This window comes from Mollisia scopiformis (assembly GCF_001500285.1).
Source record: "Mollisia scopiformis unplaced genomic scaffold LY89scaffold_10, whole genome shotgun sequence".
NCBI lineage: Eukaryota > Fungi > Ascomycota > Leotiomycetes > Helotiales > Mollisiaceae > Mollisia > Mollisia scopiformis.
Window position 1 is genome coordinate 451,152 of NW_017263590.1, and position 23,873 is coordinate 475,024.

Below are 23,873 nucleotides of genomic sequence, written 5' to 3' on the forward strand. Positions count from 1 at the left end.
GATGATCCCGGATGGGGTTTGAATTGTTTACATCTGCTAGCGCGACACGTGACCCGTCCTGAAAACGTGGACGCGATCCGGTCTTCCATCTTCAGCAACAACATCAGACAATACCGATGTATGCATTCAGAATTTCATCTCAATTTCATCATCATCTTGGCGTTTTGTTTCTATTGTATATAAAGATGTTCCCGCTGCTATTTCAGCTCTATAGAGGCACCTTCTTGCTATGTCCTCCAATCTTCTCTCGGAGTTGCATGACATCCATAGATCTTGACCGCAGAGGAATAAGTCCTTCGGTCTTTGCTCTCACCTTCATCTCCTCCGATCTTCTCATCCTCTCGGCTCTAGTCTCGACCTTGTGTGGAATGCTTCCAGCAACACATTTCGCCGACCCCCAAGCCGCATCCGCTGCTTTTTTCCAAATGGCTCTGACATCTACAGTCATGCTCGGTTCATAAAAGAGTCTGCAATCCGCTGGCTCATTTATGAACTGTGCTGGTGTTCCATCTTTCAAATTCGGTGCCAGAATCTGATCTCTCACATTCAACGATGTATCTATACTGCGATTCATTGGAAGATCAGAGTATGCTCGAACAGAAGTCCAGTTAGCAACTTCTGCCGGCGTTCCTTGAGCAAGCGCAACTGTTGCGAGTTGAAGAACGTAGTCGAAGCCGTAGTTGTTTGCACCTTTAGTTCCCCCAATACCTTGAATTGGCGATGTGGTTGGTAGACCGCCCATTGCGATTGACTTCACACCTCCTTGCAAGCGCATGAATTCACTGAAAAGTGTGCAAGTTGATGCGCAGTACCCGTCATACAGCTAGTCAAGTTAGAGGCTGACTAGTGGGTGAGAAGAGAACACTCACTAAGATGATATTCTCGGCCGGAAATGGTTGTGTGAAGTTTTGCCTATCTCCATAACCGGTGACAGTCTCACCAAGTCCCCAAATAGGATTAGTCGTCGTTGTTGGGTCGTCCAGATTCCATCTGATAAGCGGGGTGAATTCGTCCCCATTAAATGTCGTGGGGGCAAATTTGTCCTCGTAAGTCAGGAAGCTGGTGTTTGTGAAATTTAAGTCGTATCGATAGTTCAGTACTGACTCATATGTGAAGTAGTCTTCAGCATTGTTTGAAGCAGTTGTGAAGTTAGCAGCATATTTCGAGATCTGTTTACTCATGATTTTGAAAGCATCGTGTTGACGCAGCCGAGAATATCCATCTTGCGTGATGTTGGGAAAGAATTGCCTGAACGCATCATATCCCGTCAAGAGATCTCCTCCTCCATTGGATGACAAGTCGATAATAATCTTTGTCTTCCCAGCAGCTTTCGCGTCCGAAATTAGGGTCTGAATTGTGGACTGGAACTCGACCGGAAAGTTAGGCTCGAAAGAAAGCATGCTCAATATCGCAACGTCCGAATATGCCGAATCGTTCAAGAAATATCCCGAGATCTGCAGGTCAGAACTAACGACATCAGGAGTCGGATATCCATAAGGAGGGGTCTTTCCCTGGGGCGGCAATGGTGGAGGAGTTGGCGCTTGAATCGTCATCGTGTTGTTGTATATGACCGCTGCTTGGTGAGGGCCAGTACAGAACGTCTGATATAGAGACGGTCCATCCACAACGCCATTGAAGCTGCCCACGACATCTGCATAGTTCTGGTACGTTTTCACGGTCCCATTTGCGAACTCGATAGTGGTGTTAGGTCCAGGATAAAAGTATCCATACCGACCAGCAAGAGCAAAATAGCCAGTATACCGATTATATGCATATTGTGCATCGAACGCCATCTCATAGAACAAATTGTTATACAACGCATCTGGATCTTGGAGGAAACCGAGCTGCGCCAGGTCCTGGAGAAAAGTCGTCACGTTTTGACCGTTGATGTTCGTGATAGCAGAGGGCATGACAGTCGTGTTGGCGGCCGCGAAAGCTGCAATGTCTTGCCTGGTATACACCTTCGGTACCTCTACACCATCACGACTCACCGACACAATCTGCACCGTTCGACGAAACTGCAGCGCCTTGGACACCAAATCTGGTGCAAAGCGAAAATGCCCATCGTGCACGGCTTGGAAGGTCTTCAGCAAATCGGTCTGGAAAGCATGTTCAGTGGCATATGTTCCGGCTGTGATATTCGCGATGATCGAATTCAGAGATTTCTTGATGTCAATCGCGGGCATCAGGTATCCGGACGGAGGAGCTTTGAGGTAGGAGGTGTCTGGATCTGTCAGTCTCGCGGACATGACGTTCAGGATGAGTAGCCTCACCAGATTGCCACTCCACGTATGGAAGAATCGAATCAACAAGCTCGGTAGCTGCTTGGGCGTTAAACGGTGCAGACGTCAAGCAATCATATGCCAATTGTGCATCAACTGTCGGGGTTGCTACGCATAAAATCAGCACGCTGGTCAACGACTACGCTCGAATTCCTTACTGGCAGCAGCAGTTGCTCTGACCGCAGCAGCAATCTGGCTCACAATCGCACAAGGAGTTCCAGTATAATTGCCCGTCCCATAGTCCCTCCTAATGACCGAAGCTGCACTCCACTGCCCCAGCAAAACCAACGACAGAATCGAGAGCTTCATTTTCGCCCCTTTGCTAGCCGAGATATCCAAAATCGACAAGGGAACAGGACGAGAACAAAAGATGGTGAGTAACAAACAAACAGAAAAATCCCCTCAGGTACCAGCAGCCGCAGCATACATCTTTATATTACATCTTTTCTCTGCGCCACAGAAGGGACTTACTCCTTGGGTGCATTTCGGTTCATCTAATTTTCCATCCGCACAATCTCGAATTCGGCACCTTGCTCATCCCAATTCACATCACCCGCCTGCCTGCTCCTCCATTCGGGTGTCCTCCTTCCAAGACACAACTCTACCTGAGCACGTCGCCGACCCAAAGCAGCGGGAACGGCCCAATGGCGCTGTTTTGTTGACATAAAAGTTGTTTGCGGAAGAAGGCGGATCTGGTTGGTGATGTTTCAGTTTCATCAGCGGGTGATTTCTAGGGCGCGCAGTGGGTCAACGCGGGGTGCAGACAGTGTGGGCATGGGCCAGGAGGTGCCGAAACGAAACGGGTCTACAGGGGATGGAGATACAGCCTCAATTTGACAGTGCCGAAGACAGAGGTGATCTGCCAAGAATTAATATATGAAGGATGTATAAAATGTCTTAGTATGTCTCGTGGTGAGTAGAGATGATGTGTCTTCATTGTCACTTGAGTTTGGTAATGCTGGTGTTTAGGGGTCATCGCTAAACGACCAGAGCTTTCAAGAGGTTGAGCGGCCCGAAGATGTGTTTTCATTGAGTGAGCTGAGTGAACGCGAAATGGACTTGCTCCGCCGTATCTAATGCTAAGTGGTGAGGGGAATATAGTGCTATGCTAAAGTAAAAGGACAAGTCCAAGAAACAGAAAAGACAATAACACAAGCAAGAAATAGCCTCCCAGCTAAAGAAAATCCTTCCGCTAGACGATTGATCGTTCCCGTTATTCCCACAATACTGCTATTACAGTAGACGTATATTGATTGTAGCATCGATAAGTATTGATGCTACTAACCCCAGTGCGTTCTCAGCCAATCCCAGAAGGTCTCTGGCACAATGGGGACAAGAGCGTTGAGGTTTGGTGAACGAAAGTCGTAGCGCCTTTGCTCTGTGGCAATGAGTTCGTGCATGCGAGCCACCTTGGCAAAGTCCGATTGAAAGGTCGCATACTCGAGATGGGCGTTCAAGTCGCCAGCTGCTATGACTTCAGCGAAGAATGTTGCTCCTGTAGTTTGTCAGCACATTCAATGGAGCTAGAAGAAAGGGGTTGCGGAATTACCTTTGATAGACTCTGCCCATTGCACAATCTGTGCTACTGAAATTCGATCTCCTGACATGCTAAACTCGTCTTGCCAAGTGTCAATGTCGAGATCCAAAGCTGCAACGACGAATCTTGCGACGTCGTTGATTGAGGTCATGGTAACATTTACTGGACGGCCGTCACTATGCTGCTCAACAACTTCTGCCGTCCCATTCTCTACGTCCATTAAATATGAACCTTGATAGAAGACATTTGATGATGCGCCGATGTTAAAGGCACCTAAGCCGCCACGAGCGAACCTCTCGTAAAAGACTCCACAAGTGAAGACAGTTGACGCCATAGGATAGCGGTGGTGGTGCTTGTAATGGCGCAATCGCTCTAGACACGCCGCTCTTCCACGATCTAATGGATCATTTCGAGGTCGACGAGATGGTGGTCCTTCGAACTCCGCTGGGACGAAACGACGCACTCCGGAGTGGGCTGCTGCGTCGATAAGATTGATCTGCGGGTTACCGGAGACAGTAGAGATGACAACATCAACACCTCTCAGCGTGAATCGAAGTAAGTCTTGATCATCATAATCGACAACGGCGACTTGACAATCAGGTCCTTCGAGATCGGGTTGTGGCTGAAAAGTGGATTAGCAGAATTTTTCGCTTTCATCCAGGAACACAATCTTACCTCTCTTGACAACACAAGACAAATATTTGCTGTCTCAAGGATATGAGCTACAAAGGTTCTTGCCAATCCCCCAGATCCTGCTATCGCTATTCGCATCATGGTTGTTGAGCCGTTCGGTTTGTGCTTTGCAATTCTCGGAATCAAGAGTGGCTCTTGTTCTTATTCAATCATCCACCCAAGCAGTCTTCTATCCATGACTTTCCTGCGCAAGGCAGAAGACGTCCTTGTAATTAAGAGAACAAATTGGCTTCAAGACTCGTGAGGCATATAGTCATTCGGTGAGTCAAGAGGAGTGGTCGTGGTGCGAGTGGTTAGAGAAGACCAGAAAAAAGGGGCATGTCACGATTTCGACTTCGCCGATTGAAAGACTTCTGGGGTCAAAAGAGCCTAGAGTACGGTAACGGCGTCTGAGAGGGTAATGCAGACGGTAATGTGATATGAAGACTCCAGGATGATAAGGCAGTGGCGAATCGGTTGCCATAGACCCTGGACCAAGGTTAACATTGGGGTAGCACTCGAACTTCTGGTTTGCGCGGAGTGCGATAAAAGACCGAGACGGAAGCAAGTGTTATGACTGCCTTGAGGCTCTTAGCCTTCACATGGGGTACGCGTGGGCTTGTGGCAGCCCAAGCCCATAGCAACACAGTTTGTCCCATCAGCCGGTAGTTCGTTGTGTGTACCTGCGCGAGATGTAACATTCCGTTACACACTGCCAGCAGGGCTGAACACTAAAATATGTACAGTGTCATAATCAGAAACACCCCATTTAATCCATGTCAGCTCCTCAAAAGTTCCAGAATGTAGTTCGTCTCGAGCTGTCGAGCTAAAATACACTGGGGCTGGAAACGATAACCGGGTCTGCTCCTTTATGTCCAATACACCATATGATCAGCCACATCCCAAAGAGGGCGCTGCTCTGCAATTTGACAAATGGATGATTCCATGTGAGTGTAATTCCATAAGTCATACAAGACGTTGGATAGTAACGAACAAGACTCAAGAACCTGGGTGGGGGACGGATAATTTTCCAGGCTTCGCCAGGATTGCCCGTCACCAAAGACTGAAGCCATGTCCCTGATTCGTGCTCTAATATTTAGCGGCGTCCCAAGGGTCATTTTACGGGCTGCGGGAGCTCCATTCTTGGGACGACGGCGCATTTATCCCACTGTAGTGCTGCACGCAGACGCCCTGCATCAGTCTCAGGCGAAGGCCGAGGAGAACTTCCTCATCTTACACACTATAAAGTAGGAGCCTTCAAGAAAGTCATACACGGTGACGAAAAGCGGTAAGGCTCTCGCAAGAAGACTGGTGATAGGATCAACGAACTGAACGAAGCCAACATACAAAACGCAAGGCAAACATCGCTGATGCGTGTTGACCCGATGAATCCGCTGATAGAATGTAACCTTTGATCGGAGAAAAGCATCACCAGAGAAACCCATTTGAAACGTCTTCATTCCACTGGCGATGGAAGCTGCTTTTGCTTCTCACTACTTCAAATCCCTGAATTGGGGGCGGTTCCGAATGCCAGGGTATGGAAGCCGTCACCGAGGAGAGAACTTGAAAACTTTCTTTGCTACTAGACTCGGGCAGGTGCGAACTACTGCAGTCATACCACAGCGACAAGAAGAAAACAATTGGTCAGTATTCGAGAGCGCGAATTGTGTACCGGTAGACGTTAAGAGTAGTCGGTCGAGATCGATGAGAGATCTCCATCCGTAAGGCTGAAAACACCAAGTCATGCAAGCAACTGCACCTCCCTGTTGGAGCCTAATCCATCTGCATAATCAAGGAAGTAGCGAGCCTAGCCGCACTCTCGGCATTCTGCGGCTGAAACAATTGAATCATCGACTTGATGAGGCTCTGTACAGACGATTGTAAAGACGCGATGCAAGAAACTGCAGGAGACTGCAAGGAGATGTGCAGGCAACAGCGACTTTTGGGACCGTGGACGGTCACGGGACCAACTCGGCTAAAGACCCCTTTTTGATTAGTGACTACCCTTCCTAAACCCTCTTAGCCATCTACCTAGGTTCTCCTTCGGCAGTTCAAAAAGCTTTTTATACTTTGGCTAACCAAGAGAAAGTTTTAGTTTAGGGTTTCTCACCTCCGATCTCAAACGAGTATGTAAGCAAATATTGTCAGCTGGGTAACATTGACTTCCGATTAGGCAAGTGGGGTAAGCTGTGTAAACCATGGAACTGTAAGGAATCGATTTACAGATATTGAAGAAAGGAGTAAAACTATCCCTATGATCCCACTTCACTAATCAGGTAAGTGGGGTTACTCGATGCAGAATTGTATCCAGCCAGTAAAGAGAAGAAGCGCAATCATCAAAATGTGAAAATATAGTAGCAACTTCACAGAACAGTGAAAACCCCAATGCACCGCAATTCCCCGCAACCACCGCAACGGCCGTATTGCATGCGTGAATTTTGCTTGTCAATCCATTTGTTTACTTTACGAATTTGCTCAGCTGTCGATTCTTGGACACCGAAAAGTCTGACACTCTCATGAGCCTTACCCGCTTAGTATGACGCACATTCAGCGTTTCATCTGCATCGCCTCCTCGAAACTTTACCGCAAGACACATTCAACTCCAAAACAATCATCAGCTCTTGACATCCAACCTGAAATTACTCCAGAATCCATGTCCACAATTTACCTTAACTAAACCAGACTGCGCAGTGTCTTACGTCAACCCGACATCTTCCGTTATCACGAAGTCTTTCTTTCGCAACTCAAAAAAATAAAATAAATAAAAAAAGCCGCAATGTTTTTTTTTCCTTTCGAAGAATAGAGTGGCAAAACCCATTTCCTAGATACTAGCCGGTGTATCTAGGCGGGATAGACAGATGGAGTATATCTTACGATACACAGCGATCAGAAGTTGAGTGGCATCTTCGCAAGAAACGAGAATCTGATTTCGATCGTTGTCGGATTAGACCATTCGGTCACCCTACTGCTCAAGCTACTGCTCTCTCTGTCTTTTACATATGCCAGAAGAATGCCTATTTAACCTTATATGTTACTTAGGCGCAAGCTAGCCCGAAATGGACTATCGTCAATAGTAGGTACTAGGGAGTCACTTTCAATGCACCTAGAACCGAAGATGAATGAAAATCTCTCTTTCCGGCTCTCGAAGATGTCTTGCATTGACCAGCGAAGCTACAATGCAACGCTGTTTCGTAGTTCCAACTTGTTTCTTCGAATCAACATGGTTTTTGTGTACGTCCTCCATAATGGCGCCGATTTCAGGTCATGCTCAACCTCACTTTCAAATTCTCAAGTAACCTCCGTCACCGCATATCCGTACGATTCTCATTCTCCCTGAGAAGTTCACGGAGGATACAGCAATCTGTCTCTATCAGACTCGAAATGTACGAGGTCTCCTCAGTCTCTGGCCCACGACTTTTTGAAAAGTTCGAGAACTATGTTTCGTTTCTCTTGCCTTCACTCTCCTCGGACTTACAATGATATCAAACAAAGTAGATCTTTCTTTGTAATTACTCCACAACTAGTGTCAGCTATCTCATTTGAATATAAGTGAATTCCTAAGATCTTTTAGCTTAGGGCGAGATCGTTCAATCAAGATAAGTCGAGTGTATCAACAACGTCAATTTCTCTGCCTACTTCATCAATCATTTTGAAATACTCTGCTATCTAAGACTCGATAAGACTTCGATGAGTTGAACAGCAAAGACCACATCAACAGCTTGACGGAAAGCCTCCACTGCGTAAGAAGAATAAATATCCGGCTCGACCTAAAAGGTAGGCGCAATCTGGAACATTGAAGAACTCAAGACCTTTTAGCAAACACATCAATGGATCCAAATATAAAACAGAACCCGGAGATCAATAGTAGCGACTCGCAACACCCAACTTTGTCTTTCACTCCTTCCCAAAGCGTGGCACCAAATGCAAGGGTACCCGAATCCTTCCTCAAGGCAACCAATCACATCAAGAATAGAGTTTCCGATGACTTGCAGCTCATAAGCTCTACTCTCTCAATCCGTGGGCTTGGAAGATCCACTAGGTTCAAGGATATAGGACGTGCGCCGTCCATGCGTTCCCAGGACCCTGGAACCGAAGCCCTATAGCCTCTCCCTCACCACCCTTTCAAAGCACGACACAAGTTGGACACCTCGATATCTCTAAGGACTCTGTGACGCTCGTGGACATTGGTGGAAATTTGGGTCATGATTTGAAGCTGTTTCAGGAACGATGTCCTGAGATATCTGGGAGATTAATCTTGATGGACCTGCCAGAGAGAAAGGAACAAAAAGTATGTTACTGATTTCCCGGTAGCCTCTCCCTCACCACCCTTCAAAAGCACGACAGAGAAAGGAACAATAATTATGTTACTGATTTCCATGGGTATATGCGAAACTATAGTACAAAAACGTATCTCATCTCATCTTTCAAAAGCCAAAATGCCTCTCCATCCAACGCCAGAAGATGCCTTCTTTCTTTCCAAAACCCTACCCCAGAAGCGAACGAATCCCACCTTATAAAAATATATACAACAAAAAAGAAACTCCTCCCCACCATAGAAACCCACTCTCCTCCTTCACTGCACACTCAAAAACAACTCATCCCCCCTCCTCGTCGGCGTCAACCTCGGCAACCAACCCGGCGTAGCCGGTAAATCCATCCTCTCAAACTCCCTCCCCTGCCCCTCTCCCTCGCCCGCAAACTGCACCATAATATCCCCTCCTCCTCCCATACCAAACCCCTGTTTCCTACCCAGCATCGGCCTCCAATTCCCCTCCTTCGCCCGATCTTGTTCTTCCTTGCCGAGCACGCGCCACTTGGCTTGTTGGCGCCGCTTGCCTTCGTCGGTTTGCAGAGCTAGGCGAGAGGCTTTTTGCTCGCCGAGGCGCTTGGCGAGGAGGGAGGAGGAGGTTGATGTTTTGGAGGTGTGGGAGTGGGAGGAGAGGGCGGAGGAGCTGCGGGTTGGTGGGTGGTAGGTTGTTGGTGGTGGTTGCTGGGGTTGAAGTTGGATTTGTGGTTGCCAGGTTGGACTCATGAGGGGGTTTAGGGAGGTGGGGAGCGTGGTTGAGGAGGAGGTTGTGGTGGACGCTATTTGGGCTGAGTTTTGGCGTTGGGTTTGGTATGGTGAGGGTTGTGGGCGTTGGTTCTGGTTTTGAGAGCGAGACCGGGTTGAGGTTGGGATGTAGGGGTTGTATCGCCACCCTCCTGTTGCGTCTGTTAATGGAGCCGTTTGTGAACGTGGTGGAGGTTCGATGGTCTCTTCTTGTTCGTTCGTCCGTAGAGCGGGGTGGATTTCCTCTTGTGTTGTCGGAGATCGAGTTACTGCTTGGCTAGGAGGAGCGGGAAAGTTCATCGTGTCGATTCCTGTTGAGTTCTGCTGACGGGGCACTCTTGCTGAAGCTGCTCTACGAAGCATGGTTTGCGGAGGAGATCTGGCTCGATCTTGGGCTTGTTGCCGGGCAATTTGTTCTCGTTCTCGCTGGGCTTTGATCTCAGCAGCTCGCCAAGGCTGATTGTTCTGTGCTTGTCCTGATCCCATCGCTTTCGTGAAGTCTGGTTGCGGAGGTGGAGGTCCATAATTCATACGCATTATGGTCGGACTGATAGATTCAGGGATCTTAGGATAGCTGACAGGACTTCGTCCACTAGCAGGTGATTCTACAACGGGAGACAAATCCTTCATTCCTCCTGTTCGCATTCCTCCTGTCCGTGGTGGCTCCACCTCCTCTGGTGCAAAAGTAAGCTCGATGGTCTCGCTGTCGTATGGACCAGCTTGTTGATACGAACGGCGTGCTGGATTATTCCTACCAGCATCACTGCCAGGAACAGAACCGCGGCCCGAGTACACAGAAGATGATCCTGTCAAAGGACGTGATTCTGGTATCGCTAATTGCGTCAGTGGGTAGGCATCTGGTTTTCTAGGTTGAGAAAAGCTGGCCATCTTCCGTCCTGCTATGCTAAGTGGTCTGACATAGATGTCCGGATTCCCGTTGACGTCAGCTGGTTGACCTGGACGCCACGGGTATTCGTCTCTGTCTTCTTCAGGATATACAGGTCGAACTGTTCTCCCATTGCTAGGCGAATTGTACAGGATTCTATCTGTTGACTTTCTAGTCCAAGAGTCTTCCGTATTGACAGCTGTATCGGCGGTTTCGATGTCTTCTTCAAATTGAGTCGCTACACTTTGCCTGCTCATGACTGAAGGACCAACAACTGGTTGCGAGAATGAAAGGCCACTTGTGTACTCCCTTTCTTGCTGTGGCATTTTCAACTTCAATGTAGGTTTTTCAGGAAGAAGTCTCGATGATCTTCGTTGCTGTGCAGCCATCGACCCCTTGTTGTCTGGAGATATGGCCACTCCAATTGTCTCAGGTCTGATGCTTCTCCTGGAAAACATGAGAGGATCTGAAGTATCAAGCCTTGGCGGTACTGGGGGTGCGGCCCTTGCTGCTCGAGGTGGTACCTTTGCTGCGATCCCGTTGGCTGTTCCTCCTGGTATTCTCTGAACAGGTCCTCGGAAGCTGTAGTGATACTTCTTCTTTTCGATCAGATGTGCTGGAGGATCGAGTTGGAATGGTATCAGATCGCTCTCTCGAGCTCGCCTTAGCTTTCTCCTTCGCCAGCACGCGAAACATATGACTATTCCCAGCATCACCGCTGTACCGCCAACTGAAGCCACCGTAATGCCAACGATCTGAGACTTTGTTAAAGATGTTGGTGTTGCTGCTCCTGTCCCGGTGGCTGCCTCAGCCGAGGCTGTGCTCGACATCGATGTAGTTTTGACAGCTGATGCCGTTGGAAGACCTGTCGTCATAGTTTTGAAGCCAGAGCTGGTTGTCTGAAGGGTACTCGAGCTTCCAGAACTACTTGTTGTGGCCGGAGGAGCTACTAAGACAATGCTCGGCATTGAAGTTTGTACGATCAATGTTGCTGTGATCGTGCCATGAGTCTCGGGAAGCGCATCCGGTTCCCCGCTACACATGGCATATGCATTAGTTACAACAGTTGCTACGAGAAGAGGTTAGCAATATTTGGAAACAGCGAGAACGGCATCCTTACGCTTTGAACTGTTTCCTTGGCAAAAGCCAATATTATCTTCTGATATTATACATTGTACTGCTCCCTCCCCAACCGTGTATCCCGATGTGCTGTTATGTGTACACAAGCAGTTCAACGTCGGTGTTTTTCCGCAAAGGTCGTAAGGAAAATTCGATTCTAGAAATGAGATGAAACATTCTTGAGCACAGCTAGGAATGAAATTCATCAACTCAGGTGTGAGAGTGTAGTTTGCCGCATGTGTCGTATATGCAAATATCAGGATGATTAAGCTGGGCCAGCTTAATGCCATCCTCGAACGTGCTGGATAGTGATACCGTCAGCATGTGTGAATATGATGGTGGAACATTTGCCTTTCGGATGATGATCTGTCCCACAGTATATGGAGAGAGAGGGGCAAAAAGTCTGCCTAACAGAGGTTGTGATGAGATGCACATCAAGCATCTGGTCACATACCATCGGCCCTCGAAACCATGAAACGACGCAAGAGCACAAGGAGAAGAACACGTACCTCGAAGCAAATATTACGGTGAAAGAGGCGACCAGCGTCTCAAACATAATTACAACGCAATACTCAGGATATCCACAGTTCCATACACATCCATTCCATCTACCAACAGTCTTTTTCTTTAGGAAATATGAAAATGAAGAAGCCCAAGAAGTGACCCGGAAGGAAAAATGCAATGCACCAACAAAAGAGCCTCACGAGATTTGACGATAGGAAAGAGACGGAGAAAGAGTTCTAAAGAATAAGATTGAAGGACTTGGACCTGATACAAAATAATATCAGAAGCGCTACCCTCTCATATTACACAATTCCCTCGGCCAGGAACCGGAAGAGGCTCAGACCAGTACCTGTCGTTGAACCTGCATTTGCATCATCGTATCGCCCATGCTACCCATAGGGCGAGAAAAAAGTCCGTCTGCGACCCCTCCTGCTATTTCGAGACACCAATAATCTGCACTCTGCGCCTACGTCCTCTGATGCTGACATCATAATTACCGGGAAATTGGCCCCGATGGTCTCATTAGGAGAAGAGGTTCATGTATGTAGCCGCTGGAAGACGTTTTGCTTGTTTTGAACTCTATTTTTGGGCGCTACCATCCCGCTTCTGATTGGCTGCGCTTGGCCGGCGGCTACGAAAATGTATGACTGGGTCACGTGCTGGAGATAAATCTGGTGTACGGCGTTAGGGGAGGCTTTGATGCGTGTTTATGTGGTGAGATATTGGTTTTGTTGTTTTTAGAATGGTGTGCAGAAACTGTTGGTGGAGAAACTATATATACAAACATTGCTGCTGCTAGCAACTAGAGTACCTGTTGTCGAGGTGGGCAAGCCCAAAATGTAACAATGAGCTGGTAAAGGCAAGACTAGAGGAGCCTGATCCAAGTAATGTGTGTAAAATTTCCCAACATCTGCAAGGGGCTGTTGGTATGTCTTTGGAAAGCTGCAGAGTTGGAGCCTACAGTTGAAGCTGTACTCCCTCTTGTAACAAGGACCGGACGGCTAAATCGAGGCTTTGAACCGATTTGTTGCCTTCAGTCAGTTTTAGTCGACAAGCATCATTCAATTTTGGGGCACTTTGATCAGAAGTATTCTGGAAGAAATCCTCCAACATATTCAAGAGCTCATAGTTGACTTCATATCGTCAAATCATAGCTTCCATTTTGGTATCATGCATCTGATGTGATCGCTGTTCTCCTCTATTGCCTTCGAAATTATCCTCCATTGTCAATCCAGACTTCCTCTACTCATTTCCCAATGAATGCATTTTCCTTGAATAGCAATCCGCCCCGAGTCTAAGCGAGCAATGCAACGCCCGCTTTTTGCTTTGAATGAACCGAAAGCAAGCCAACCTGTAAAAAGAGAATCTCGCCCGAGTTCGCCCCCAAATCCTTCACGCCTTCAGATTTGTTCCGGCCCGACTCGATCTGATCACGCGCTTAACAGTAGTCTCGGTCTGCTCCCAATCATCCTTGTCTAGCCTTACCAAATCGATGCCGAAGTGTTGTGCGATTTGGAGAAGGGCTTGATAGGAGCTCCTATCGAAGACGAAGCTGATGCTGACACCAACACGTCCAAATCTACCAGTACGACCAATTCTGTGAAGGTACGTCTCTGGGTCCGGCTCAGAGTCGTTACGGCCTTTCATCGGGATGTCGTAGTTGATGACCATTGACACCGTCGACACATCGATCCCGCGGGCAAGGACGTTCGTAGTAATTAGAACTTTTCCTTCTCCATCTCTGAACTTTCGAACAATCTCGTCTCTCTCAGCTCCATCGAAGGCACTGTGAACGGCAAGAACTTCATGACCGGCCTTCCTCAATCGGTCTGCAATTCCAGAGGCAGTATCCTTTCTCTTGCAGAAAATGATCGACTAAACAAGTTAGTATCAAATACGAATGCCTGATGTTCTAATACAAGAGAGAAGGGTAGTACTAACACTACCGACAGTGAGAAGACCATAAAGCGCGGCAAGCACGTCATACTTGCCCTCGTCGCCTTCGCAATCCATGTACATCTGTGTGATACCACTGACTGTAAGCTCGTCTCGCCGCAATTTGATCTCGTTGGCGTTTGGACAGAACTGGTTGGCAAAACCCATAACAGCATCCGGGAAGGTTGCAGAGAAGAGAAGAACTTGTTGCACGCGAGGAACCATGCTAAATGATGTTAGTTGATGAAAGGGTAGGGTGGAAAGTGAGACTTACGCCTTGATTCTCATACATTGGTCCTGCAAAATGAAGATGTTAGCAAATACGCAGAGAGTATTTTTTTTAAAAAGGGGCTTATCGTGTCCCAAGAAGTCGTATACTTACACCAAGGCCTTGGGTATCAAGCATCACATCTGCCTCATCCAGACAGAGAACTTTCAGAGCTGAACCGTCAAGTTGGCGACGCTTGATCAAGTCCATTGCGGTTCCAGGCGCTGAACAGTGAATTAGAACCGAATAATTTGATTATTTTGACACGGGCAAGGAGATAGATAGGAACTTACTGCCAACAATTACCATTGATTCAACTCTTGCATTGCGCTCGACCGCGCCCGGAACAGCTGCTTGAATGGTAAGACCTTGGACAAATTGACCAACGAGACGGACAACATCTTCGATCTGTCTAGCTAATTCGCGTGCTGGAGCAAGGACAAGAGCTTGGGGTTGCTTTGGTCTGGTATAGTCGAGTCTTGATAGGATGGTAATGACGAACGCGGCAGTCTTTCCTGTGCCTGACTGCGACTGCGCAATCATGTTCTGAGGAGGGTTTGCGAGGAGGAGGGGAAGAGCTTTCTCTTGAATTTTAGAAGGCTTTCTGAAGTTCATAGCGTATAAGGCCTTCATAATCTCTGGATTGCTGTGACCTGTTAGTAAGTGAATCAACTTGGATGAACGTGAATGTACTATATACATACATGCCCAGCTCTTCGAAGGATTGGACGGAGAAGAGAGGATTAGCAGAGTCAGCTTGTAGATCACTGAGCTTGACTTCCACATCATATGAGCCGTCATGAAGACCTGAAGAATTTTCTCCAGCTGAGCCATCAACTTGTGCTTGATCGAGAGGGTTTTGGTTCGGGTTTGCGACAGTTGGTGATGCCATCTCGTCTCCCCAAGAAGTAGAGGAACCTGCTGCACCAGGAGTGAATATAGAAGAAGCAGCGTCGAGAGGTTTTGAACCCATTCGTTCTGCAAGGGAGGGAGTGTTTGTGTCAGACATGTTGAAGTTGAGATGGAGGGGTGGTGTGAGGACGGAATTGACCTTTGTTACTAAAGGTGGACGCGCGAGGTTTGTGGTGGAAGGAAGAAGAAGAAGAATGAAGGTAGACAATGAAGCCTCCAGCTGATAATTGTAGGTGTAAATGACAAAAGATGCAGTCTCAGGTGGAAGTGAAGAAGGTCGGAGTGTGTCAATAAATTTAATCGCGGGGCGCGATAGCTCGCAGCACTAGCGTCGAGTAGCCTTAGCGCAGCCTCAGGATCTCGGATCTGATCTGTCAGGCAGTGGGGTTCTTCCTTGAACAAAGTTGCATATAAGAGTTCGGACATTATGCGATTGCGTTGTCCTACACATTTCCCATGATCTTGAGGTTTTCCCCTTCACTGTTGCGGTGATAATCATGGCTGAGGTCGATATCGCTCCCAACTTTGGGGTGGAGCTGAAGGTACGAGATTCCGGAGTCAGCCTTGTTGACATCTTACTCACAGAATGTTTTATTCAGGATGGTTTCAAACCGGTCAATTCTTGGGTTCTGAGTGGGATTACATGGCTGGACGACATACAGCAATTTTACCGCGAACGAAGTGCTATTGAGAAAGAATACAGTGCAAAGCTCAATGGTCTGGCAAAGAAATACTACGAAAAGAAGGCCAAGAAGTCAAGCAGTCTGAGTGTAGGAGATACACCTGCTATGACACCTGGATCATTAGAGAGGTGGGAGCAAATTGTATGTTTGGGCGCAGAGTTGTGCTAACGTGGCTCGAATCCAGTGCTTCCCTTACCACATGGACGACACAACTCACCACTCTCGAGTCTCGAGCGGCGGAACACGATCGATATGGAAACGAATGCATCACTCATTTGGCAGATCCTCTAAAAGCTTTGGCGACTCGATATGAAGAACTCCGGAAGCGCCATGCGGAATACGCGGATAAACTGGAAAAGGAAAGAGATTCGAGCTATGGAGATCTGCGAAAGATGAAGGGCAAATACGATGCGTCTTGCCAGGAAGTTGAGAATAAGCGGAAAAAATCCGAATCGGCCTTCGATTATTCGAAGTCAAAAGCTCAAAATGCCTACCAACAACAAGTTCTAGACATGCATAATGTCAAGAACAGCTACCTAATCGCGATCAATGTGACGAACAAGCAGAAGGAAAGATATTATCACGAATACGTTCCTGATCTGTTGGACAGCTTGCAGGATCTTTCGGAATCTCGGACAATCAAGCTCAATGGCATTTGGTCTTTGGCAGCACAGCTTGAGAACGGAATGCTAACACGCAGTACCGAGTTTGTCAACCACCTCTCTCAAGAGATACCACGAAATCAGCCACAGTTGGACTCGATGATGTTTGTTAGGCATAATGTTGGTCCATGGCAGGAACCAGCAAATAAAGTCTTCGAGCCGAGTCCTGTATGGCATGATGATGATCTTATGGTTGTGGATGAGACGGCAAAAGTCTTTCTACGAAACGTCCTTGGAAAGTCGAAAGCACAATTGGGAGATCTCAGAAGAGAGGTCGACAAGAAGCGGCGAGAAGTCGAGGGAGCTAAGCGAATAAAGGAACAAATTAGAGAGGGAAAGGACAAGAGAGACGAAGTGGAGTTGGTCAGAGCCATTTTCGGATTACAAGAGGAGCTACATCAGGTAGACCATAAACGATTGACGGCTGAGGTTGAGACATCGACAATCACGGAAGCAGTTGGAGATGTCACTTTGGGGGCGAAGAGTCATAACTTCAAATCACAAACGTTCAAAATACCAACAAATTGCGATTTGTGTGGAGAAAGAATCTGGGGTCTTTCTGCGAAAGGTTTCGATTGCAGAGATTGTGGTTACACATGCCACAGCAAATGCGAGATGAAAGTTCCAGCTACTTGCCCTGGAGAACAGACCAAGGAAGAGAAGAAGACATTGAAAGCCGAACGACAAGCAGCAGCCAATTCGCTTAAGAGTCCAACTTCCACCTCTGGAGATAGTATTGCTGAGCTACCAACTATGAGTCGCTCAAATACAATGAATTCGTTGAGCTCAGGATATGCTGCCAGCGCACATAGGTCTGTCTCTGGAAGTGGTCCTCGATCACCAGCGGAAGAGACACCTCCCGAGAGGGCGAACTCTGTAAAGCCGAATATCAGTGCACCGAATACACTGCGAAAGAACCGAGTCGTAGCACCTCCACCTTCGGCCTACATAAGCGAACTCCCCGGTAGTGCTGTCACTACCAATGGGTCATCAGGTGGTTCCAATGAGCAGAAGGGCAAAATGCTTTACTCATATGATGCGAATGGTGATGGGGAGTTGACAGTGTCTGAAGGCAAAGAAGTGGCCATCCTCGAGCCAGATGGTAAGTCTAACCTCTACTTACAAGTACTCGCCTACTAACAACCATCTAGACGGAGGATGGCTCAAAGTGAAATCTGGCTTCAAAGAAGGACTCGTCCCAACAGCTTACGTCGAGATCCTCGCCTCGGCTCCCCGCCCCTCATCCATCTACTCCAACTCAGGCTCGTCCATGAACAGCAGCGTAACAACCAAGAAGCAAGGCCCAGCCGTAGCTCCCAAGCGTGGAGCCAAGAAACTCAAATACGTAGAGGCTTTGTATGAGTACACAGCTCAAAGTGACGCAGAACACAGCATGGCCGAAGGAGAGCGATTCGTGCTGATTAAAGAAGACCCAGGGGATGGCTGGGCGGAAGTCGAAAAGGGAGGCGTGACGAAGAGTGTCCCGGCCAATTACGTGCAGGCTGCATAGAAAAGAGAAATGACCGAAAAGGACGAAGGATGGCAAAATGGGAGGGAGCATGTATAGGCGTTCATTGGATTTGGCATTCGTAGCGCAGGGGGATATTCTTAGGTGGAGGGGTTCCTGGTTGTGGAGCTTTTTGTAGTGAGAGTGGCAAGTGTAGATTCTGTAGGAAGCGAATTTACTGAGTTACAAGATGGTCTTTTTCCATGCAACGTTCTTGGAGATTGTGTTAGGTGTGTTCAGACAGTTATGAGGTCTTGTTGCATGTCCCGATTCCCAAGTCAGCAACGGACACTATGCACCTTTAGAATGTCGAGAATCTTGTCGGACATGGAGAATTTGTTATATATCGTAATCTTCTCTGATATTGAGGTAGCTCAAAATGTCTCCGAGGACGACGTCGCAATGTCCAACACTTTGTAATGCATTAAGGATTCTTCTACTCCGCTGCCGCAAGATGCCATATACGCTAGTCAGTCAAAGGTTGACTTCTTGGCTATCTATCTTGTCTCAATTGCCTCCAGTTCTTTGCTTCGTTTGGGCTATCGCATCAGCTTGTTGGTTGAGGATTTCATCTCGTTGTATAGTGTAACAGTATCATTGCCATGGTATTACTCGATTAGTTTGATCGTTAGCCATTGTATGTATTCGCCAGTCGAGCGGAAGCTCTTGGTCTTCTCGGAATGGGTTTCCCCACTCTAATAAGATCGTTGCAAGTGACGACATGAAACTTGTTTGCTCTTGTGGAGAAGTTTCAACCATACTTTCCCGCTGCCGGTACTTCTCGACATCAACTTTTTTTTTTCTCTCTTGATATTTTTACTTGTGATTGGCGAAATGGCTACCAAGAACGACCCAAGATTTGCCAACCTCTTAATTGCTCTCCAAGCCTCGTATATATTCTCATTCGACGACGAGAACAAATACTCATACGTGGCCTGCATACTTGGAATTTTGGCTTTTCATATGTATGCCAATTGCCAACCTCCGCTGCCAAGTTTAGCAGTGGCAATTAATTCCCCATCCTCGCTCATTTTCTCGCATCCACATTTTTATCTTCCAACCTCGTAACTTTCTTCCCATCTGCGCAACTTTCCAAAAATACCTACTCAACCTGCAGCACAGCAGAGATTGTCAAACCCGCATAAACAACACATCGTCATTTCTCTCCGACGTTGATGGACAGAAGATCTCTATATGCTCCCTCGGATATCATGAAGTCATTCGCTGCTTCAGACCCATGGTGAAACGGGGAGCGGCGGGCGGTGAGTGGCGTGCCAAGATTTAAGCATGCAATCATGCTTATTGGAAGTGGAGTCGAGAACGAGATGCAAATCTCGCTTGTGCCTGGCAGACTTGATTTGATAGGGAGGGGAGTGCATCTATTGGGGGATGGCTTTATTGGGTGGGAGAAAGAGGGAGAAGGAGGCTGTGCTGGAATTGAGAGGGATGTTTCTTGCTTGCTCTGGATACAGGATATACCACAGACAGACGGTGCTGGGAAATGGTCTGGCTGGTCGTGACGAGAGTGAGGTTGGGTCATTATCTGCGCATCATCGTATTGAGTGGTGCTGGACCGACCTCCGTCGTATGGCTATCAAGGCGGGCGCTATCCCTGCGAATTCAGGTCCGGCCCCCCTGAATATCCGCCAAGCCAGAGGGCGTTCCATCTGGGCTAGCCTCAACGCCGAATCCCAATCTGGGCCAGACAGGGTTCGCGCCAGTTTATCCACCCACACCCGCACCACGCTCTTTTCCTTCTTCTCTCCTCCTGTTCTCCTGCACACTCGTTCACTCACTCTCTCTTGTTCCTGTATCCAACTCTTTCGACAGTTCGAATCTTATTTCAACCGTCGTTCTTCTTATTGGGGGCAATCATTCGTTTGTTGCTACCCGTTTTTACAACCTCTTCTAATTGAAACCTTCTTTGATACGTCTCTCACTCTCTTGAGACCTTCACCTCCCATTCCGAACATTATACTCGACCTATTCTCGCTCTTCCCCACCATTTCGAGACTCGTTCATCCCATATTCATCTCATCATGAAGACCTTCACTGTCGTTGCTGCTTTGGCCGCAGCTGGTTCCGTCTTTGCTTCGCCCACTCCCACAGAAGAACTCGTTGCACGAGCATCCTCGACATCTCTCACAGCAATCACCGTGAAGGGAAATGGTACGGCTCGATCCAATATGGTAGCATTGGATCACCACTAACATCATCTAGCATTCTTCCAAGGAACTAGCAGATTCTACATTCGAGGTGTCGATTACCAGCCAGGAGGATCCTCGAAGCTGGTCGACCCGATCGCAGACACAACCTCTTGCACGCGTGATATTGCTGAATTCCAGAAGCTGGGCATTAACACCGTCCGTATCTACACGGTCGACAATACCGCCAACCACGATGCATGCATGAGCGCTCTAGCAGCGGCAGGAATCTACCTCGTGCTCGATGTCAACACTCCTCTCTACTCACTCAACCGAGCCAGCCCAGCTGCTTCCTACAACTCCGTCTACCTTCAGAATATCTTCGCTACCATTGATGCGTTCGCCAACTACACCAACACGTTGGCTTTCTTCTCCGGTAACGAGGTTATCAACGACGATACCACGACCTCTGCTGCTCCATACGTCAAGGCTGTCACTCGTGATATGAGACAATACATTGGAAGCCGTGGATACCGTCAAATCCCCGTTGGATACTCAGCTGCTGATGTGGATTCCAACCGTCTCGAGATGGCCGAATACATGAACTGCGGAACTGACGATGAGCGTTCCGATTTCTTCGCTTTCAACGATTATTCTTGGTGTGACCCTTCTTCTTTCCAGATCTCCGGCTGGGATCAGAAGGTTAAGAACTTCACTGGTTATGGCCTCCCTATCTTGTAAGTCCCTTAATCCATTTTCCACATAAATATGTACTAATGAAATGGAGCCTTTCCGAATACGGTTGCAACACCAACACCCGTAAATTCGAAGAAGTAGCCGCCCTCTACAACACCGAAATGACCAGCGTCTACTCCGGCGGTCTCGTCTACGAGTACTCCGAGGAAGGCAGCAACTACGGACTCGTGACTATCAGCTCAAGCGGAACCGTCACCGAAGGCGCAGATTTCACCTCTCTCCAAACCGCCTTCAAGGGAACCGCTAATCCTACCGGAGACGGAGGATACAATTCTACTGGTGGCGCATCAGGCTGCCCTGTTCAATCCGCAAACTGGAACGTTACCTCTGATGCCCTCCCAGCCATCCCATCCGGTGCCGCAGCGCTCATGAAGAAGGGCGCAGGTGTTGGAGCCGGTCTTACTGGAGCAGGATCCCAAAATGCAGGTGGAACTTCGACCGGTACGGCTACGGCTGGCTCTGGATCCATTACTGCGACTGCTACATCCACATCCAAGAGCGCAGCTACCTCCCTCCAAAGCTTCGACAAGACGCCTCTGATGATGACAGCTTTCGTGCTCGGAATGAGCTTCCTCGGTGCCGCCCTTCTATAAGGAAAACAATGAAAATTTGTGAGAAATAGATACGGACGGTGTATATATGGTTCGATATGGTAATAGTATCAACGACAGGCAGGGTCTGGAGCACATAATTATTGTTTTGGGTCGTCCGGGAACATCATCAAACGACTGGGCATTTCTGGTGTTCTTTTTTTATATCTTAGTTGGCTTTCTCTTTTGTTTGTTTACCCTTCTTGGCTGAGATTTTAGTGTGGGCAGGGATTGCTACACATGGAATGAATCGAGCCGACAAGATGGAAGGATACTATTATGTTGTGAGAGAATAGAATTGAACTTCAAACCTTATTTCTCTGTCTCTGTGCTGCTTATCTCGTGGCTATGTTTTGCATGCCTGGTCATGATGTGATGGTTGTCGATTTAAGGTTATCCTCCTAGGCTCCAAGGTCTTTTTTCACAGAATAGCAAAACTCTGCAACGAATGTGGAAAGTTCCAAAATCCATCCCATAACTGGGAGATTTCAATCTCTTGTCAAGTTATAGGAGGTGGTGGATGAGACATTGAGTTACTTTTTGATCATGTGTATTCCGGGTTGTTGTCCTTGGTGATTGTAGTAAGATTACTATTTGGGAATTGTGAATGTTTGCTCGTTGATATTTGACGTTTTTGAAATTTGTATTTTTCTTTATTAGTGCTTGATAATGAGAGATTTAAAGAAGTATAACTGCCGACTTCGTCCACAAGGGAGTTAAGCTTCGATCGATCTCAAAGTATCAATCCCGACAAGCGCAAACCTACTGCCTGCACAGGCTTCTCTTCACCACAAACCCTAGTCCCGTACCTAATCCACCCTTCTTCATCTATCTCCTCACCACGCTGATTCATTAATTAAAACCCCATATAAAATGCGGGTATTCTTTCTTGCCATGGCTAAATGATCCCCCCAAATGTGGGGCTTGCGCTTCTTCCGTGCCTGGCTACTTATATATGCAATTACTCGCCATCACAACATACCTATCCCAAGCTTTCTTTCACACAACACGGGAAATCCTCAAAATGCATCTCCTAAATTTCCTCCTCCTCCCGCTCCTCGCAGCAGCTGCACCATCTCTATCTCTCAAGCGCGACAACCTCTGCAACCTCAAGACGCCGCCCCTGCTCTGCACCCCCAACGCCAACATCTCGACCGCCGAGACCGCGCTAAGGGCCTACAGGTTCTACCGCGCGTTTGTCGTCGACGGGGATCCGAAGACGATGTTTTCGCTTATCGATTCGGTGTATAAAGTACCTCCCTCCCTCCCTCTCTCCCTCTCCTTCCTTCCTTCCTTTCTTTCTTCCTTTTATTCTAGAGTACATGAATGAATATATGAATAGAGAGTTAACGATGAATGATCGAAAGCAACACCACGCCGGCTACGCGGACGGCCCCGATACCATCTGGCCGCTGTTCTGCAACGGGAATAAGTTGGGCACGGAACAGAGTACCAGTTGGTGTTTTGTGGAGGCGACGAATATGAGTTATGCGCAGTACTCGACGGTATGTCATCCCCCCTCCTACTCTTGTTTGGGAAAAAGAAAAAGAAAAGTTCTTGGAAGCCGAACTTTTTCTTGTGAGAAGAGAAAATTGTCAGCTCTTAAAGGGGGGCGGGGGAGGGGGTTGTCAGAAAGAGAGGGGGGAAAGAAGGGTATGCATGCTGATTTATGTCTCGATAGACCGATCGGTGGAGGTGGGTCGGGGGATGCGCGCACGAACATGTAAGCATGCAACATGCAACATGCAACATGCAACATGCCATATGTTTGGCCTCCTGCGGACGGCTGACTGACTGACGGGTTGATATAGTGGGATCAGAATGAGACGATTCCGAAGAGTGGGTGTTATAAGTTGAATGGGACGGTATCTTGATCGGGGTGGTGCATATAGCGAAAGAGTGAGTGAGAAACGATTCTCAAGAAGTGAAAGCAGTCTTGAAGTCTGGGGTACATGTGTATGGATGAATGGATGGATGGATTGAATGAGCGTCACTTGCGTTGGTAACGAATGGGAAATCGTCTCTCGTGTCTTTCGGCAACTTACCTACCTACCTACCTAGGTAATCAACATTTGTGCAAACCTTGCTTTGGCCCCAAGATGCGCGTACAGCGCCCACAGCGCGAAAATCTGAGATGTTGGAGGTATCGAAAGGGAAGAGTTAAGATAAGTACTGTTAGCGAATATCCGTCCGGCTAATGATGCTTTTTGATGTTGTAACTTCAATTGGCGGACTTCTTTCCTAGAGCTTAGGTAGTTCAAGTGAAAGATATCTGAGAATTGATCCTTGGTATACCGCGCTCTGTGAGACATTTCTTATTTCAAAAGCAACATTATGTTTTCTTGCAGTAAAGTAGGAGACTTTGA

The 23,873-nt window shown here is 47.7% G+C and overlaps 8 protein-coding genes across 8 annotated transcripts; 4 read left to right on the top strand and 4 right to left on the bottom strand.

Moving 5' to 3' along the window:
- Nucleotides 1–208: 208 nt before the first annotated feature.
- On the bottom strand, nt 209–2,346 carry LY89DRAFT_583231 (uncharacterized protein; the record flags this gene model as incomplete). The annotated part of the gene is made up of 3 exons (XM_018209202.1): nt 209–823; nt 870–2,230; nt 2,274–2,346. Coding segments are annotated over 3 exons (2,049 nt in total), but the record flags the coding sequence as incomplete, so codon positions are not given.
- Nucleotides 2,347–3,143: 797 nt separating this feature from the next.
- On the bottom strand, nt 3,144–4,601 carry LY89DRAFT_614471 (NAD(P)-binding protein). Its single transcript, XM_018210687.1, has 3 exons — nt 4,495–4,601; nt 3,832–4,441; nt 3,144–3,777 (listed from the first exon to the last, which is right to left on the bottom strand). The coding sequence occupies exons 1-3, from the start codon at nt 4,591–4,593 to the stop codon at nt 3,563–3,565; spliced, it is 924 nt and encodes a 307-aa protein (XP_018072373.1). The 5' UTR covers nt 4,594–4,601; the 3' UTR covers nt 3,144–3,562.
- Nucleotides 4,602–9,064: 4,463 nt separating this feature from the next.
- Nucleotides 9,065–11,836, bottom strand: LY89DRAFT_732717 (uncharacterized protein; the record flags this gene model as incomplete). Its single annotated transcript, XM_018219722.1, has 2 exons — nt 9,065–11,496; nt 11,548–11,836. 2 exons carry the CDS (start codon nt 11,834–11,836, stop codon nt 9,065–9,067), a joined length of 2,721 nt encoding a protein of 906 aa, XP_018072374.1.
- A 1,235-nt stretch (nt 11,837–13,071) lies between these two features.
- Nucleotides 13,072–15,442, bottom strand: LY89DRAFT_683971 (ATP-dependent RNA helicase-like protein dbp5). Its single transcript, XM_018214786.1, has 6 exons — nt 14,958–15,442; nt 14,547–14,899; nt 14,368–14,477; nt 14,260–14,282; nt 13,992–14,211; nt 13,072–13,925 (listed from the first exon to the last, which is right to left on the bottom strand). Exons 1-6 carry the CDS (start codon nt 15,224–15,226, stop codon nt 13,443–13,445), a joined length of 1,458 nt encoding a protein of 485 aa, XP_018072375.1. The 5' UTR covers nt 15,227–15,442; the 3' UTR covers nt 13,072–13,442.
- A 109-nt stretch (nt 15,443–15,551) lies between these two features.
- On the top strand, nt 15,552–18,314 carry LY89DRAFT_706628 (FCH-domain-containing protein). The gene is made up of 4 exons (XM_018217544.1): nt 15,552–15,707; nt 15,765–15,976; nt 16,033–17,612; nt 17,662–18,314. Exons 1-4 carry the CDS (start codon nt 15,663–15,665, stop codon nt 18,018–18,020), a joined length of 2,196 nt encoding a protein of 731 aa, XP_018072376.1. The 5' UTR covers nt 15,552–15,662; the 3' UTR covers nt 18,021–18,314.
- A 32-nt stretch (nt 18,315–18,346) lies between these two features.
- On the top strand, nt 18,347–18,659 carry LY89DRAFT_35470 (uncharacterized protein). The gene has a single exon (XM_018206957.1). It carries the CDS (start codon nt 18,397–18,399, stop codon nt 18,604–18,606), a length of 210 nt encoding a protein of 69 aa, XP_018072377.1. The 5' UTR covers nt 18,347–18,396; the 3' UTR covers nt 18,607–18,659.
- Nucleotides 18,660–20,056: 1,397 nt separating this feature from the next.
- On the top strand, nt 20,057–21,874 carry LY89DRAFT_746086 (uncharacterized protein; the record flags this gene model as incomplete). The annotated part of the gene is made up of 3 exons (XM_018221087.1): nt 20,057–20,186; nt 20,238–20,898; nt 20,949–21,874. 3 exons carry the CDS (start codon nt 20,057–20,059, stop codon nt 21,508–21,510), a joined length of 1,353 nt encoding a protein of 450 aa, XP_018072378.1. The 3' UTR covers nt 21,511–21,874.
- A 657-nt stretch (nt 21,875–22,531) lies between these two features.
- Nucleotides 22,532–23,381, top strand: LY89DRAFT_732721 (uncharacterized protein; the record flags this gene model as incomplete). The annotated part of the gene is made up of 4 exons (XM_018219723.1): nt 22,532–22,759; nt 22,875–23,012; nt 23,189–23,230; nt 23,319–23,381. The coding sequence occupies 4 exons, from the start codon at nt 22,532–22,534 to the stop codon at nt 23,379–23,381; spliced, it is 471 nt and encodes a 156-aa protein (XP_018072379.1).
- Between the last annotated feature and the right edge of the window lie 492 nt (nt 23,382–23,873).

Excerpts from the sequence above, each read along its gene's own strand:
- LY89DRAFT_683971 (XM_018214786.1), bottom strand. The coding sequence starts at position 15,226 with ATGGGTTCAAAACCTCTCGACGCTGCTTCTTCTATATTCACTCCTGGT. Across the intron at positions 14,212-14,259 it reads CAATGTATGAGAATCAAGGC|CATGGTTCCTCGCGTGCAAC; the intron begins GTAAGTCTCACT and ends AACATCATTTAG. Across the intron at positions 13,926-13,991 it reads GTCTTCTCACTGTCGGTAGT|TCGATCATTTTCTGCAAGAG; the intron begins GTTAGTACTACC and ends TAACTTGTTTAG.
- LY89DRAFT_614471 (XM_018210687.1), bottom strand. The coding sequence starts at position 4,593 with ATGATGCGAATAGCGATAGCAGGATCTGGGGGATTGGCAAGAACCTTT. Across the intron at positions 4,442-4,494 it reads GTCTTGTGTTGTCAAGAGAG|CCACAACCCGATCTCGAAGG; the intron begins GTAAGATTGTGT and ends TCCACTTTTCAG. Across the intron at positions 3,778-3,831 it reads ATGGGCAGAGTCTATCAAAG|GAGCAACATTCTTCGCTGAA; the intron begins GTAATTCCGCAA and ends GACAAACTACAG.
- LY89DRAFT_706628 (XM_018217544.1), top strand. The coding sequence starts at position 15,663 with ATGGCTGAGGTCGATATCGCTCCCAACTTTGGGGTGGAGCTGAAG. Across the intron at positions 15,977-16,032 it reads ACACCTGGATCATTAGAGAG|TGCTTCCCTTACCACATGGA; the intron begins GTGGGAGCAAAT and ends GCTCGAATCCAG. Across the intron at positions 17,613-17,661 it reads GGCCATCCTCGAGCCAGATG|ACGGAGGATGGCTCAAAGTG; the intron begins GTAAGTCTAACC and ends ACAACCATCTAG.
- LY89DRAFT_35470 (XM_018206957.1), top strand. The coding sequence starts at position 18,397 with ATGTCTCCGAGGACGACGTCGCAATGTCCAACACTTTGTAATGCATTA.